The 17,245-nt window shown below is 48.2% G+C and overlaps 1 protein-coding gene across 1 annotated transcript in view; it reads right to left on the bottom strand.

Moving 5' to 3' along the window:
* The window catches only part of KANK4 (KN motif and ankyrin repeat domains 4), a 33,016-nt gene extending 24,443 nt beyond the window's left edge, over nucleotides 1-8,573 (bottom strand). Inside the window, exons 1-2 of the mRNA XM_022581257.3 lie at nucleotides 8,337-8,573; nucleotides 134-2,041 (exon numbers count right to left, since the gene is read on the bottom strand). Of these exons, the coding sequence (XP_022436965.2) occupies nucleotides 134-2,041; nucleotides 8,337-8,547 (2,119 nt within the window). The 5' untranslated portion in view covers nucleotides 8,548-8,573. The remainder of the gene's footprint in view (nucleotides 1-133; nucleotides 2,042-8,336) is intronic.
* Nucleotides 8,574-17,245: the final 8,672 nt, after the last annotated feature.

The following is a 17,245-nucleotide window of genomic DNA, read 5'->3' as shown; positions in this document are numbered from 1 at the left end:
GATCAGTTTTTATTCCACCGGGTTCCTGGATGTGCTTAAACCTTTTAAAAAAACATATGCATGCAATTAAAACCCTTTTCCCCTTTGACTCGTCAAGGAGCAATGGTTTCCCATCGCAGGCACCAGTATTTACCCGTCGGCGGGGAGGAAGAGGGGCCCGGGGGCTCCTTCTGGGGTGGAGCGTGGGCCGAGTAGGCGGACAGCAGCAGGTTGAGGGAGCTCTGTAGCTGGGTCTGGATGCTGCTGAGCTTGGAGGCGGGCTGCTTGATGGCACGGGCCAGCTCCGGGTACCCATGCTCCAGGCAGCTCCACTGCTCCTGCAGGAGCTCCTGGATCTTCTTAACGTACTGCCCGACAGTGGCATCGGTGGTGGGCGAGCTCGGTGGCCTTCCTGGGCGCTCCTTCCCCGGGAGCTCTGAACCGGCCTCCTTCCTCCCTGCTGGGGGAGCCTTTCTCTCGCTGCTCCTTGGAGAGCCTCTTGCTCCCCTGACTGGACCCTCGGCTTCCACCTGATGGCCTCCCTCCTGGTCAGAGCGTCCTTCTTCGATCCTGAGCTCAGTGGAGAGGCAGCTATGTAAAGAGGGGATGAGGACCATCTTGGATCCCTGTGGCAGTGACAGCTGGGATGGTGACACAAATTCTGCTGGGCTCCGATCCCCCCATTTGTGACTCTCCTGCCTCCACAGGACGCCATTCCCCTTTCCCCAGGCCCCCCAGCTTTCAGATCTTGTGCTGCCCATAAGGTTGACCCCAATGCTCTTGTCACACGACTCCCTGGTCAAGAGTCCGTGCAGAGGGTCAGTGTTGACCATGGCATCAGTCTGGCCCTGAGCATCTTTGGTGTTCTCGTGGCTAAGCTTTTCTGTCAGTTGAGCTACAGTGCACTCTAGCTCTCGAATCCTCTGCCCCCTAGCCTTGATTTCCTCCTCCTGCCGCTGGAGGGCAGATCTGACTTGGGCTAGTTCCTCAGTTCTTCCAGACAACTCGCCCTCAAGGCCCGAGAGCTGCTGCTTCAGGCTGGAGATGCTGCCAGGATCCACGGAGGTAAGGCCCAGGCTTTCCTCCGTGACCCGGATGCCGATGCTTCTCACGTCTACTTCTACAGGTGGCGGCGGTGGGATCTCGATGATGTTGAGCTCGATTTCTTCTAGGGGGAGCTCATTCTCAGGGACGGGTGATGGCAGAGGTGGGGGGCTTGGTGTTGGGGAGCCGGGGGTCGTGACCGCCACCTCAGCTTGTCTGCTTTCCTGTTGGTCTTCTGCATCCTCTAGAACTACAAGTGATGAGAAAGGAGGACTTGAGAAAGGGAGGTGATTTGCAGCTTCTTCTTCACCCTCTGGAGGCTCAGGCCCCTTCAGGATCAGCTCCGGTATTCCTGGCACCAGGTCTCCAGACTCTCCGACTTCTAGTTGGGCCGCTGCTCGCTGGGTGGAGTTGGAAAAACCTGCAAACCCTTCCGCAGGACCAAAGGCGCCATCACAGACACCGCCTTCGCCCTGAAGTGGGGGGAGGGCGGGCGGAGTAGGGGGCCCTGAGTTTAGGCTTGGGTCCTCTGAGGCCCTGTTCTGCAGCAGCGTGGCCGGCATGCTGGATGCTCTCAAGAGCTGGGGCCGTCCACTCCCGGAGGTGACCTCAGCCTCCAGCTGTCTGGCGGTCTCCGTCAGCAGGGCCTTCCGGTGGTAGCTCGCCTCGCTCCCGCCGGCGGCTTGGGGGTGATCACTGAGCGGCAGTGGCTGGGCTCGCGCCTCTGTCCCGAGCGACACCTTACTTGGCACCACTGGGGGCCAGTTCGGGTGGGAAAGAGCAGCACGGGGGCGAGCGCCGCTGTCGGGAAGGCTGAAGTTTCGGGGCAAAGTGCTAAACTTGGCCTGCCTGGCCCGTCTGTGGATAGGAATCCTTTTGATGGTGTTTCCCTTCTCGATGTCATCCACATACTTGAGGAAGTCCAGGTCTAAATGGAAGCCATATGGGGTCTCCACGGAGTAGGGGTGGCTCTTTGGAGGGTCTTTCTCTTCATCCCCCTGAGAGGACTGGTCTTTGGCTGGGAGACATAAGACATGTGAAAAAGAAGCACAATGTTAATGAGAAAGACAGGCGGTGAGACCTAATATCTCTCGCATAAGCGTTCTCCTAAATGTTCCAGCCTCTGAATTATGCTGACATGCTCACCGTCTTTTGGCTGGGCTGAGAAATCCTGTTATTAAATCAATGTGGACTTAGCCAATGTCTCCAAGGAAATAGGTAGAGGGAATAGTTTCCAATTTGCAGTATGGCATTTCAGTTACCACTGTGGCCAGGAATTTGCCAAATCAGGGTACTAATTGGTAATTATGAATATGGACGTTTACAAAGGATGAGATACACGATTGTCTCAATATTAAAAAAGGACCTTGCATTATTGAAATAGGTCCTAGTAAATCTTGCTAAATCCAGAGATATCAAGGAGCCGTGCCTCCTGCATTATTTAAGCTTCCTCTGATGGCTGAGCCTCCAGGTACATGAAGCTCAGAACAGGCACCCATAGTCATGCACAGCTTATGCTCTTTTCCACTGGAAAACTGCGTAGTGCTTAACAAACAAGTTTCACCCTCAAAAACTCATGCCAGGTAAGGAAATACCACCTTTTTCACAAACTGGAAAAAAAGGTGGTGGAGGAAAATGGGACAATCAATGTCAAAAGGGACATTGGCAAACATTCCTCCAAGAGGTGTGGGACTCACGATTTTTCAGAGCAGCCCAAAGTATCAGGAGAATATCACGATGAGAGAGTTCTCCATCACACCAAGGCGCCACTGATCTTGACTCCAGCAGAGGCTGCTGAGAACAAGTCAGTCCTTTGATTATTTGAATCCATAGGGGTTTGTCTCCAATTAGCGCCTTCCTCAGGTTAAATAATCTTTGTTGTTTTCATGTTCCTAATGTGACACCCTTTATTAGCTCTGTGACATTCTGCCAAACATGCTCTGAAAATGCTGAGTTCAGGAGAGGACATTAGTGGAGAGCACAGAGGCCAAGAATACAGAGCCTGGAGCCCGGTCTATATTTCAGCTCTGTGACCTTGGGGAAATTACTTAGCCTCCCTGTGTCTCATCATCCATAAGATAGCAATAATAACAGGTAAGATGAGATTGTGAGGACTGATTAATTCATATGAAGTGCTTAGAACAATGCCTAGCACGTGATGAACATTCAATACACACTCAATATTATAGTTATTATCTTTGTGGAAGTCCAGATTACAGAGAACTGAAGCCCCCTGATGGAAGCTGACTTGCTGGGTACATAGGAGGGGATCCTCAAATTCTTTGTGTCTGACTGATTGCTTGACTCCAAGAGTAATAGGCCCTGGGGGAAAAATGACAATATAGCAGTAATTGAGTTCACTTACCTCAACCACTATTTATTGAGCACCTCTGTTGGTTGCTAAGATAGATCTTAAGGACACAGAGATGAATCAGGTATAGCTCTGCCCTCAAAAAAAAAGTATGGTCAAGTAGGAGAAACACCAACAGGTACAATGCAGTGTGACAAGGATGGTAACAGATACACGCTCAAGGATCAGTGTTCCTTCTTGACTTATTTTCCTAGTTTCTCAGAAAAACTTTCTTGGACTTAGAGGCTAATTCTGCCTTGGTTGGAGAGGGATGACTTCATAAGAGCGACATATAACTGGGTGTTAAATGAATAAATAGCAGTTTGCCAGGAAAACACAAGAGGGTGAAAGACATTGTAGCTGTTTATCTCCAAGATGGCCATTTTCAATTCCCACCTTCTCTAGACAGGCAAGGGAATCTTATATTGAGAGGTGGGGTCCATTTCTCTATGCTTTTGAATCTCAGCTGGCCTGTGACTGCTTTGACCGAAAGAAAATGGCAGAAATGACACTGAGAGAATGCCAAGACTAGGTCATAAGAAGCCTCTAAGTTCTACCTGCTTCTCTTCGAGTGCACACTCAGGGGGAAGCCAGATGCCATATAAGGAGTCCAACTTCCCTGAGACTGCCATACTGTGAGGAAGCCCAAGTAGCTCCAGAGACAGGTCATGTGAAGAGACGGTGAGAGATGCCTCTCCAGCCTGAGCTGTTCCAGACATCCTAGCCCAGGTGCCAGGCATAAATAAAAGAACTTCAGATGACTCCAGCCTCAGCCATCATCTTATTTCAATGACAGGAGGGACTCCAAATGAGAACCACTCAGCTGAACTTGTGTTAATAATGCATGATTGTTTTAAGCCACTAAGTTTTGGGGTGGTTTGTTATGCAGCAATAGATAGCCAGGACAGATCAGATATATGTCAGAGAATGGGCAAATGCATTAAGGTGTGACAATCCACAGTAATTCAGGGCTCTATAAACACAGTTGATATGGTTGGAACTTAAAGTGTGGAAGAGAAGGGTGAGGAGTAGAAAAAGACAAAATTGGAAAGGTCAGCAAGAGCCAGATCAGGGAGCCACTTGTATGCATGCCAACAAGCTTTGACTTTACTCTCTAGGCAGTGGGAGTCATCAAAGGGTTTTACACAAGGGAGTGACTTGGTCAAATGTGATTTCACAGTGAGCATTCTTACAGAGGATTAGAAGAAGAACAAACCAGAGGCCTGAAGACCAGCTGGGAGATTGCTGACATGGTCAAGGTGAAAGAAGCTAAGGGAATGGAAGGAAGGGGCAGGTTCAAGAAGAGGTGCAAATGATGGCGTTACCTGGGGCACATATAGGGCTGCTTTTTCCCTAAGAGTGATGACATATTTGGACTGAGCTCTTCCCACTTGCCTGTCTGATCTATCCTTCTGGCCAGTGCTACATGCTTGGGGCACAGGAACTGTGCTTAGGGAAGTACAGTTATCTCCAAAGAACTAAAGAAGCCAAGTAGACACATAAAGGCTGAACCCTTGAACACTGACACAATCGACCCTACCAGCCTCAGTGCTAAGTAAAGTTGCAGGGCCTGTGGGTGAGTTAAGTCACAGCCTCAGCAGGGAACACAACAGGACATTGGTGCAGATCCACAGGGTTGGTCCAAGTTGGGTTCCAGAGCTTCTGTGCAGATACCTGGACTCCAGGCAGATAAGGCGTAAACACTCTTCCAGCACCCAGAAAACTCCAATAAGTTCCCGTTCACCCACATGATTTTTTACAAACCTGCTTTCTCCCAAAGAGGCACACTGGCAGTCTCAATGACAGCAATTGTTCTCTGTTAGTTTCCCAGCTGCACTTGGCTATACTCTTAGGCCTACTGGCCAGTTCAGCAGCCTCCTGGATCATAGGAACAAGCCAAATCAGAGAGGAGGTATTTGTCTAAAGTTAAATAGGGAGCAGATTTATGACCCAGAAGGCAAAGAACACTCCAAAGGAGAGACTGCATTATTTATCTGCCTATTGCCTCAATTCGGCAGAAATGAACTGATTTGCCCATCAGCCTCTGAGAGCAGGTCCAGAGCACAAATACAATAATAGCATCAAATGAGGAACAGCAGGTTCCAAGGGAAAATATTCCACAAGGGAGACTGAGGTGAATCAAAGAAGTCTGTGAAACTGAGCAGTTATCCAGGATGATGGGTTTAATAGGTGCTTTTCTAAGCTACACTATGAGGTCTCTCTCCTCTCTCTCTCTCTCTCTCTCTCTCTCTCTCTCTCTCTCTCACACACACACACACACACACACACATTGTGCCGCTGTGCCTGCCACCCACCGTTCTGCATTCCTTCTCTTTCTCCCAGTGCAAGAGGAATGCTGGACCTTGAATGAGGGAGCTTGATCTGATATGCTGGGAGATCTATGCCCACATTAAGTTCTGCTCCTTTTAATTCTACCTGGTGATAGGTATGCAGGAGCTCAGAATTCCAGGCATTGGGCCAGGGTGAGAATTAATTAGGAGGACTGTCTCTGCTCAAAATGAACTTCAGATCTGACAAAGCAACACATAACTGGCTGGAGTTGAATCCTGCCTCTGTTACCTCCTGCCTCTGTGATTCTGGGCAAATCATTTAAATTCCCTATGCCTCAGTCTCTGCATTTGTAACGTGGTGATAAGAATACCTAACTCGCAGAGTTGTGATTATCAGCACCGATGCAGTAGAGAACATGGCATAGGTACTCAACAAAAGGGCCAAAAGACGAGGACAGGCTAGCTCTGAACGGGGCGGGGGAGATTCACGGAGAATGTGCTCTTTCCTGAATATTTAACTCTGTGTTAGGACTACAGCATCAAGAGGGAGTGAGAGTCCAAGAAAATAATTCTGGAGAAACTGGGAAAAACAAGTCAGGGGAGAAGAAAAAAGTAGGATATATGAGGCTCAGAGCTACCTAGAATTCCCTACAGAGTCTCGGTCTGAAAGCACCCCAGATCACTAGACCCTTGGAAGGGACCTGCAAACACAGTCATGAGCCTAAGACTTACAGGTAGGCATGAGAAAAGGGATTAGAAGGAGACAAGGGAAGAAGAAAGGGGCCACAGTCATTACCCTGGGGGAAAAAGTGAAGTGGGGGGCAGGTAAGGGAACCCATCAGAGGCATTTAAAATGAGGAAGAAAGTCCAAAAGCCTATACTCAGTTTCTGAAGGAAATGGGAAAAACAGAAACTAGAGAGAAAGTGGCCAAAAATACAACCAGAAAGAAGGGGAATTAAATGAATCTCTTCAAAAGGCCAAGATAGTAGAAGCTGTCTTTTCCCTCCTCTGCCTTTATTTTGTGAGATGTGTGTGCTTGAAGGGAGGGGTGCCTTTCTTAGCTAGTTGTGGGTGATCACGTGGAAAGCAGCCGTGCCAAGGATGCTGAGCGGGGACAAATGAGGCAAGCAGGAATGACAGGCCCCCGGGGCATTAAGGGAATTAGCTGGTGTTCTGTGGGACCACTTCCAGGGAAGCGCTGAAAAGGCAGCTCCCTGGGGAGAGAGGCAGACTTTTGAAATATATGGTAATTGCATTTGGAAAGAAAGATAAGGCAGGGCTGGAGCTGCTGTCCAGTCCTTGAGTCCTGTACCAGTGAAGGGCCATATAGACTCTCCTGTTTCCTGACATTTGGTAATCTGGAAAAAGCATTTCATTAGAAGTCAGGGGATCGGGGTCTAGTCTATGATGTTTGGCAAGTTTCCTGGGGAGGGAAAGGGGAACGTTCGTCGAGACATTCGTTGGGCTAGATAGTTATTACTCAACAACCTTACATGCATTATCTCATTTAATCCTTTACCAATCCTGCGAAGTAGGTATTAATACCTGCTTATAGACGAGATGTGGCAGACTGTTTGCAAAAATAGCCACAATTATAACCCACCCTTATGTACTTCCCTCCCACACTGACCCTAGGCTTGGCCTTGTGACTTGGTCAACAGCAAATGTGACATATGCAGAGATTTGAAAGTTGCTTGCACATTGGAGTTTGTCTGTCCTTGCTATGCTTGGAACCCTTCTGTCATCATGTGAACAAACCCCAGCTAGCCTGCTGGGCAACAAAAGACACATGGCCAAATCATCACCAATGCCCTAGGTGACATGGAGTCAACCACCAGACATGTGAGTGTAACCATTCTAAACCATCAGGACAAGTCACCCAAAAGACCACAGACATGTGAACAGGTCCAGCAGAGATCAGTCAAGCTGGCCCAGCCCAGAATAATGGCTTAGCCAACCCACAGAATCTTTTAAGAAATAATAAATATCTTTAAGTCAATACATTTTTGAGTGATTTGTTACACAGCAAAGCTAACTGATATAGGAGGGAAGTGAAGCTCAAAGAAGTGAAATGCCTTGGAAAATCACACAGGTATGAATGTAGGCTCTTTTACCAAATTGTGCCTCTTTTTTTTTTTTTTTTTTTTTTTTTGCGGTACGCTGGCCTCTCACTGTTGTGGCCTCTCCCGCTGTGGAGCATAGGCTCGGGACGTGCAGGCTCAGCAGCCATGGCTCATGGGCCCAGCTGCTCCGCGGCATGTGGGATCTTCACGGACCGGGGCACGAACCCGCGTCCCCTGCATCAACAGGCGGACTCTCAACCACTGCGCCACCAGGGAAGCCCCGTGTGCCTCCTTTTTAGACCTCAAGCTCCTCATCTCTAAAAAGAGCTTAATGAGTGAGATCATGCTGCTCCCTTCTTGGTGCTTGGAAGGGATGAGAAACACTACAAAAATTACACAACTCCAATATAAACATAAGCCTTCATTTTCATTCCCTACTACCTTCTCTTGTTCAAGTCTGAAACACACAGTTTGGGTTTCCCAGCACCGCCTATTTGGGGACGGTCTCCCGTAGGCCTCCCCTGAGCTATTTCCAGGATTTATGGTAATAATTGCTTTCCAACCCAAGTGCTCACTGTAGAACAGGGAATACAAGGGATCCTGCCTACCGTCTGTCTTCTCCATCTTAGAGAATGCTGACCGCCAGTCTCTTGGGCACTCTTCTTCTGATAAGCCTGTATAATTTGTTGGAGTGTTCTGAAAGAAAGAGGATGGAAAAGTGGAGAGTCTCATTACAATTAGAATAAGTATGGAGGGAACATAGCACCAAGAAAAAAAAAAAAGTAACACCCCTCCTTGCCTTTCTCCCAGGGTGCCCATGTGCTCGTAGCTCTCCAAGGAGGGAAATTAAAAGCCTATACACACTCCTAGAGTATAATCTTGGGTGTGTCTTCATGGAATGTTAGCAGTGGTTGACACCAAAGGAAGCCTCTGGTCCAACTAGACAGATGAGAAAACTAAGGCTTAGAACTTAATTGTTCTGTGCAAGGCCTCTCAGCACATTCGTGAAGGAACTGGACCCAGGGCTCCGACAAGCAGCATGGTGCCCTTTCCAAAATATCCAGAGCTGAAATCCACTCACTTCCCGTCATGGTAAAAGAATTATAATTCATGTTTGTGGAAAAGCTGGAATCAGAGTACCTATAAGTGATCTGTGACATCCCAATCAGATTCAAGAAAAAGATGAGCTAATTGGAAGGACTGACTAGGACCTAATAGTTTGGGGTGATTTCTAACCAGGGGCAGAACAAGGGGGAGCTCAAACCTGGGAGCCAGAAGACGTCAGTAACTATGCAAGCAGCATACTCTCCTGACTCTGAATTAGGGTACCTTGAGGTTTGATCATAAATTCTCCCCAAAGTTTCAATCCTTTTCCAGCACTATTTCTTCAAATGGTAAACAACCTGGATCCTGCCCCCAGTCCAGTAAATCACCCAGGAAATTGGTTTTCATGATTTAACTCCACACACATCAGAATAATAAATCATCTGTGACACCTCAGCAGTGGAAGTGGAGTCGTTTTAGGAATTCCAATGTGCTCAACCACGCACTCCAGATCAGAGAAGCGTACCGGGGATGAGGGAAAGGATGGGAGGACGTGGGAGTGAGAGAAGGACAAGGGGTGGCCCCCAGCAACCTGGGATGGAAAATGGGGAACAAACAAGCAAACTAGGGAAGAGGCCTCGGAAATATCAGGCCTGCCAAATAAGAGGAAGTCTGAAGTCTGCCCGACAGAAAGTGTGGTGTACCCTCTTTCTGGGAGCGTTGCTGCTGCCTCCAAAGCTAGCACCCTGCTCCTATCTCGGTTCCCCCATAACCACGTTCCATGCAGCGGCCTTTGCCTATGCAGGAGTGGCAGAGCCTGGAAGGGCAGGCAGGGTTTCTATAGGCAGAGACACTCCTTGCAGAAAGATCACAGACGCTAAATACCTCCCTTACCTTTGTGGCAACAAGTACTTGAGTTTGGAGCTGGAGCAGAGAAGAAGTTAGGGAGAAGGAGGGTGAATGTGGATGGTCCTGGAGGCTAAAAGCAGCCACTGAGGAGGCCGACAGCGGAGGGGCATGGGAGCTTCTAATCAGGGGTGAGGGTGGGTCGCCCTTGTTAGAAAGAGGAGGTTCTGAAACAACCTAAGTGTCCATTGACGGAAGAACGGATAAAGAAGATGTGGTGCATATAGTATATATACATAATGGAATATTACTCAGTCATAAAAATGAAGGAAATCTTGCCATTTGTGATAACACGCACGGACCCTAAGGGCATTATGCTAAGTGAAATAAGTCAAAGACAAACACTGTATGTGAAATCTTTATTAAACAAAAGAGAACTCATAGATACAGAGAACAGATTAGTGGCTGTCAGAGGCAGGGGTTGGGGGGTGACGGCTGGGCAAAATGGGTGAAGGGCATCAAAAGGTACAAACAGCCCGTTTTAAGATAAAAAGTCCTGGGGATGTAATGTACAGCCTGGTGACTATAGTTAACAATACTGTATTATATTTTTGAAAGTTGCTAAGAGAGTAGATCTTAAAAGTTCTTGTCACAAGGAAGAAACCTGTAACTATGTGACACAGTGGATGTTGTGCAGTCATTTCACAACATATACAAATATCAAATCATTACGTTGGAAACCTGAAACTAACACAATGTTATATGTCAATTATAACTCAATTGGAAAAAGAAAAGAAAAGAAAGAGAAGGTTCCTGGGCAGAGGACACAGCTGCCGATCTCAGTGCCCCAGGTCTGCAGTCTGCAGCCAGGGGTGGGGCCTCCCAGATGCTGGCAGGCAGGAGAGGCCCGGCAGCTTCAAGGTGAACACTGGGGAAGAAAAAGGTGAGGATGCAAACCCTACACATGGCCCCTCCATCATCACGGCCTCTCCTCTCCTTCTGCTCCCTTCCTCCGCCCCCCTCAAAACATTACTGAATAACAGGCAGAGCTGGGAGCACTTGACACGCTCGAATTACCATGCGCAAGCCTCACCATAACCCCAAGAGGATTATTATTGTCCCCAGTTTCCAGGTAGGGAGACTGAGGCTGAGAGAGTTTGAAGGCCTGCCCCAAATCATATAACAAGCAAGTATTAGAGCAGGATTTGCTCTCAAGTCTAGTTGACTCCAAGCCTCTGCTGGGAACAGAACTGATTTGTAAACATTTTTCCACCCCTGTAAACAAGACTGGTGCTGTGACTGATCCCCAGCTCTCTTTGTGAGGGGAAACGTTTCTGACTCCGATGCTTCTCTGCTTTTCCCCCCAGTATATGTGATGCATCTTCTGGGCGTGCAGAAGGAGAACCACTCCTTTTGTAAGTAAGTCCTCCTGACCAAAGTACGATCTGCTTCTCCGAGGCTGGACACCAAGCAACAAAGCTCTTCCTAAGCAGGAGACGGCCACCTGGGTGCAGATGGACCTCTGGCTGCACGAACTCACCATCACCTCAGGGAGTTCAATCACACCCACTGCCCTTGGTTAGGGTTACAGTTCAGCCCTTCATATATCAGATCATAGAGCTTCAAATAACTCTGCAGCACCCTTGGGGTCAAAGTTCATTAAAAAGAACTCTATAGAGACCTCTAATCGTTCTCTTAGACTTGGATTTTTCTGAAATGAATTTTTCCAAGGCTACAGAAATTAATTAGTTGATACCCCAACTCTCTGAAGAGGGCCGCGCAAGATTTCACTGTAAAGGGCTCTGCAGGAAAGGGGGGACTATCATGCCCAAGTTATGCCACTTCCAGCTCCACGCACCCCAGCCTTCTCCACCTTGGCCCGGGGTCCTTCACACAAGTGGGTGGACGTTTGATGTGTTTAGGGGAGTGGAATCAAAGACGAAATGCTACATTGACACATGCTACTTTGTTTGCAATACGACAGAATATGAAAAATAGCTTTGTTGGACACAGTTTCCCTTTAAAATGGAATTTTGCAACCTCCTGGAGCATTTAAAATTTTGACTTAGAAGCAATTTATGACTCGTTCTGTTAAGCTGTATCCCCAGTGTTCAGAATTGTAATACCTGGTGGTGTTATGTAACTTTTCATTTGTTTATGGCCTATCCCAGGATCAAGAATGTCCCATTAGGTCCCAACCCCTCTCGTGAGCTCATCATATTCTAGATGTTTTGAGTATACATAGCTGGATCTTTCTCTAGTTCTTCTCCCCTATTAAACTTGTAAAGGTCAGAACTCCTACAGGACTCATTTCTGTGGCCACATGTCACCCTCACCCACTGCCCAGCTACATCCTAACATGTGGCAGATCATCTTCAAGTTCCAAATGAGGAACAAAGACACAAAGAGGCTATGTGGCCAATCTAAAGTTACCCAGTTAATTAGGGGCAGGAGAGTTTGTGTGACTCCATCACTCCACACTGCTTCTCAAAGCCAATGGGCAGTGAAGAGGTGAGGACTGAGGCTGCCAGCACAAATCCACCGAAGAGGCAGTTGCTGAGCAGACAGCAGTGTTAGCCCATATGTAACTACCAGGCCACGTTAGAAACGGTTCCAGCAGGGTGCATGCCCAGGAGCGTGGATTTCCCTGGGCCAGACCAACTCCGGCAATATATACCCCCACCCTCTCCCTCTCCCCAGTTATTCTTTTTATGATGCCATTTTCAATCTCACTTTTAACCTCAAATCCAAATACAAAGAAACCTTCCTCTACTTAGCCCTGAAACTGAAACCTAGTTCTGTACGTTTGTTCTCTTCAAACCTCTCTTTATTCTGCAATAATAAAAATGCCATATTTCATCCCAGAACAGGCTGCATGCCAAAATAAATAGCACCTTGGATTTCCTTAAAAAGAAAGCTTGGCTCAAAGCACAGCCTTATTGCCATGAGAATTCTTGGAGAATTCAACCTTACAAAGTCAAATATTTAGCCAGGTAGCACACCAAACAGCCATCTGTCAATCCCTGCAAGACCTCTTGCAAAGACAAAATGCTCTTTCTGAAAGAGAGGAAAAAAATTACTTATACCTCATACTGATCTCCCCAGATGATGAGAGCTTCCCGTTTCCCCACTCCAGGGCCCCATGCCTCCAAGTGGGAACGTCCCCTGTGCTAAGGCATCTGACAGCACTGCTTAACATTAAGAGGGCTGAAGTCCAGGCACTGGGGAAGTGAGATGCACTCCTGAAAAGGATTCCATCGACCGAGTTCTCCAGCCAGCTCACTTCCCACCAACCCAGGAAACAAAGAGATAACTCATGCTCAATAAATGACACATTAACACAATCTCATTAACTCCGTTCCCACATTTTTCTGCAAGTGTCTGTCATTTTTGCCTGCACTGCAGCAGCTGAATCTGGAGCTTCATGAAGAAGAGAAAACCGTCGGGAGGAAAGCTGGGACCACATTACCTTCCCTTGGCATCCTCCCCCTGCCATAGCCTGGAGCTGGGGGAGTCACCTCCTCCCGGAAAGCGGGGTTCTGCTGCTGGACCCGAGCTGATGGCTCGTGAGTCCAGCACAGCAGCACTGGCTTCCCAGCTGTTAAAGATTTGGTCAGGTGATCCGTGACCTTGCTGGAAAAGCAAATACTGACTTCCCTTTCGCTCACGGGAAGAGGGGACTGGAGTCAGGAAGGAATTCAGTGCTCAATAACCTGATACTGGATCTTGCAGAAAGAGGAAGAAAGCTCAAATCATTCAGTCGGAAAGTTAGTTCCCAGAGCTGCTCCCAGTTCAGAGGGACGCATCTAAAGATGCTGAAACGGTGCACGCCTTCCTCTGCACACTCCCCCAAAGCTAGGCGCTTATCTGGGGTGTGGGGGTGGTCATAATTAACTATGCTTTTCCCCCTCCTTCCCTGCAGCTGAGTGGCTCATTAATAAATTTGCTCCTAAAGAGAACTCAGCGTCCTAAGGAGCTGAAACCCTCCAGTGGTGCATCTCCTCCTTCTTCCAGGCTCTGCCTTAGAAACGTCCTCCCCCGGCTGCCTCCTGGGTCCCACGGCCAAGCAAAGCTTCTGTGAGCGATCCCCAGACTGCTCGCTGCCCTGATCAATCAGTGACTGGAAGTCTGTCGGGGCAGAGCTAGAAGAAACAATGACCAGTGAGTTCCCAGGGCCAGACTGGCAGCTCCTGCTTCCTGCTGCTATGTGAATCTGATGCCCCAGCACCAAAACGCACCCAATTCTGGGAGAAAGAGAAAAGCAAGGAAGTACCTACTGTAAGGATCCAGCTCCAGGCAGGGCTTCTAACCACAGAGCAGACCAGTGACTTCCGAAGGGCGGGTGCAGGAGCCGGGGAGAAGGCAGCTGTGGAGGAGGACGGTCGCAGAGTATCCCAGGCAGGCGCCGTGAAGTGTCTCAGCCAGCCCACTGCAGCCGCAGCTCTTTGGAAGAGAGGCAGGTGTGAGGTGCAGGCACAGAGGCTCCAGGCTCTGCAAATCCAGCAGCACTACTAGACCTGAAGGAGATACAGGGGGTGGGTGCAATCAAAACGGGGCCAGGAGAGCATCTGGGCTCCTGTATGCAGGCTCAGCAAAAGGATGAGAGGACCTTATCCCCTTGACCTTCTGTGGCTCTAGCCAAACGAGGCTGTCCTAGGAAATGAAGCCCCATCAGCAAGACATATCGAAGCAGCTCTGACCTTTACAGACACTGCCTGTCGAGATGTGCTCTCAGAGGCGAGGGCAGATTCCTGTCTAACCCACACTGAAATTGATGCCAGAGCTGAGTGTCACCCTGAAGCGCTGACTGCATCCAGCCCGGGACACTTGGAAACACTTCACATCCAGGGCCTCACACCAGCTTAAGGCAGCCAGGCAGGGCTGAGCATCCCCATTGTACAGGTGAAGAAAATGAGACAGACTCAGCGAATTCCCTTGGCTCACCCAGGAGTGAATCTGGATTAAAATGAAGATTTCAGGGGGTAGAATTCTGTGTTCTTCCCACTACACTGGATCAAATTTCTTATTTTCCTTGGAAGACTCCGGAGCATCTTGCTCAAGACGGAGGTTAACAGATTTACCGAAAGGCATGGGATGATGTGATGGACGAGACTATGGAACACCAACATTCACTTTTCTCAACTGCTAAAAGTATTTAACTAGTACACAGACCAAACCACCAGAATTTTTTTAAAAAATCAGAAATGTACCTTGAACTCTGAGGTTATATTTTAAAATATACTGAGGAGCAAACTGTCTTTCTGTTAGATTCTAAATGATCATCGACCATCCCCTCTGAATCGGCTAGAGAACGGCTAGAAGCATAAGACATTTCACCAGGAAGCTGAGTGAAAAAGAACTCTCCATTTCACCAGGTCCCGTGACCTTCTAGCCACCCACTTTTCCTCTCTGCTTTATCTATATGATAGAGGTAAGCCTTCTCATTTCCTCTCCCAGGATAAATTCTTCCTTATCCAAGACAAAATGGTGAGAGGCTTCCTTGCAGAGCTGAGCCTTTCTTGAAACACCCAACGTTCTTCCAGGAACACTGGCCAGCTCCCGCCTGTCCCCCAAGCTCCACTCAGCATCCCCTCCAAGTGCAGTGGCCAGCCTTCCTGCTTACACTGCTCCTGTCAGCCCTCAACTGCCGCAGGTGTCACCTAAATTCTAATTGCTGGCACTGTGTCTCCCTGACCAGGATCACAGGCTAGATGTTCAGTAAAGTTTGTGAAACTGAACTTATCCACGATACCGATGACTCTAAACACAAGTGACCTCTCCAGATACTCCCTTAGGTACCAAGAAAGCACCTCTCCTTTCCAACAGGTGCCAGGCCTCTCATCAGATTGAAAAAGACAGCAAGCAGAATGAGGGAAGGAAATACTAGCCCCTAGCAGTGCCATAGATCAGCCTAGCTCAGATGCTAGGACAGAAGATACACACACACACACACACACACACACACACCTCTAACCCTCCTTCTTCAGCTCTCTTTCTGAAGATGGGTAGCATTTTCAGTTCTCTGAGCTCCACATGAGATGCAGGTTCAGGCACTGTGCTGACTGCCTATGTCTCTAATAGGAGGAGAGATTCTTCTGTCTTTTCTGTCTTTGCACTTACCCAGTACTCTCAATTAACTCCATGGTCAAGCAGGGAGGTGAGCAGAACCGAGAATGTTACCCACCATCTTCCAGATGAAAAAACAAAGTTGGTTCCCAAGGGTATAAAGCTAAGAAAAGGCAAAGGCTCAACTCAAACCCAGATGTTCTGTCTCCCAGTCTAATATCCTTTCCTCTAAACCACGCAGCCTGAACTGGGCATGCAGGTGAATGCAGGAGACACACAAACTCCAGGATGTAAGCTTCAATGCTGGTGCTGTCCAGGCAGAAGGTGACCTCACATTTAGGGAAGGTCTCCATGAGAAACACCAACAACTTTCTCTAGGGGAGTCTGAGCTTCTTTGGGGGCGATCCCCTCCATAGCCTCTGGCCCTTGCCATGCGGGGATACTGGCATGTCTCTACCCTTACAACTCACTCATGCATATGTCTTAATATTAGTAGCCAATTTCATGTTACCACCTATATACCCAGAAAATTCTCCTGGACCAAACACACTTATCCACCAGAACTTTTTTGGCAGGAATCATTTAGCCGAGGGGAGGTTTGACTCCTTTCGCAATTTAGAAACCTCCAACTTTTATGGCCCAGGTCCCTTCTGCCCCATGATGGGAAAAAGGTGGACCACCTAATTCAGGCAAGATGGCGCCAGGCAAGAGGGAGAAGAGGTGGAACTATCTGAAGAATGTGCCCTTTATCTAAGCGGTCCCTGAGGCTTTTGCACTTTGCCCAGGGAGGTCAGCTATTACGCAGGGCCGGGGAGCAGTGCGCTGCTTAAGTACACGTGCTGCTGAAACAGCCTCTCAGAGCAGAATGGTTATAGCCATTCTGACCAAATGCAACTTCACTGGACAGAGAAAGAAACCACACATGGGAGATCTGTGGGTGTAGGTGTCCAGTGGGAATGAGCTATTCAAATGATTGACCCTTTAAGGCAGATGAAAATTTCTCAGGCACGAAACAGGGCCAGTTGCAGGGAGAGAGGAGCCTGCACTAACCAGTGAAAAATGCTCCTTGGAGAAAAAGAAAGGCATCAGGCCCACGGGGGAAAAGACCTCTAATCCTCATCCCTCCCTTCACTTAGACCCTCCCAGAATGCTCTTAGTCTTTGACTCAAACACTCTGTTAAATAAAGATGCCGATAGACAAATGATGAAGGGGCACAAGCAGGCAATTCAGAAAAGAAGAAATACCAATGGTTAATATAAAAAAAAAAGTTTAACTGCATGGATTAATAATAAAAAAGATGCTAGAAAACATCGAAATGCCATACTAGTTATTTACCCTACACTGCACCAGGCGCCATAGGTCCATTCCAAAACCAGCCAATTTAATTCCCACAATGACCCTATAAAGTAGTATTGTTATGTCCATTATCTGGGGACAAAGCCGAGGCTCAGAGCAGTTGCCCAGTTACTGAGACCATCAGTGCCAAGATTCGAACCCAGGTAACGTGCTGCTCTTAACCATGGTATGACACAGACTCTCTTACAAGTTAGAAAACACAGA

Source organism: Delphinapterus leucas, chromosome 1 (genome assembly GCF_059928025.1).
Source record: "Delphinapterus leucas isolate spDelLeu-1000000601 "Yukka" chromosome 1, BTC_Dleu_Yukka2, whole genome shotgun sequence".
In the NCBI taxonomy this organism is placed as follows: domain Eukaryota; kingdom Metazoa; phylum Chordata; class Mammalia; order Artiodactyla; family Monodontidae; genus Delphinapterus; species Delphinapterus leucas.
This window is presented reverse-complemented; position numbering and strand designations above follow the sequence as displayed.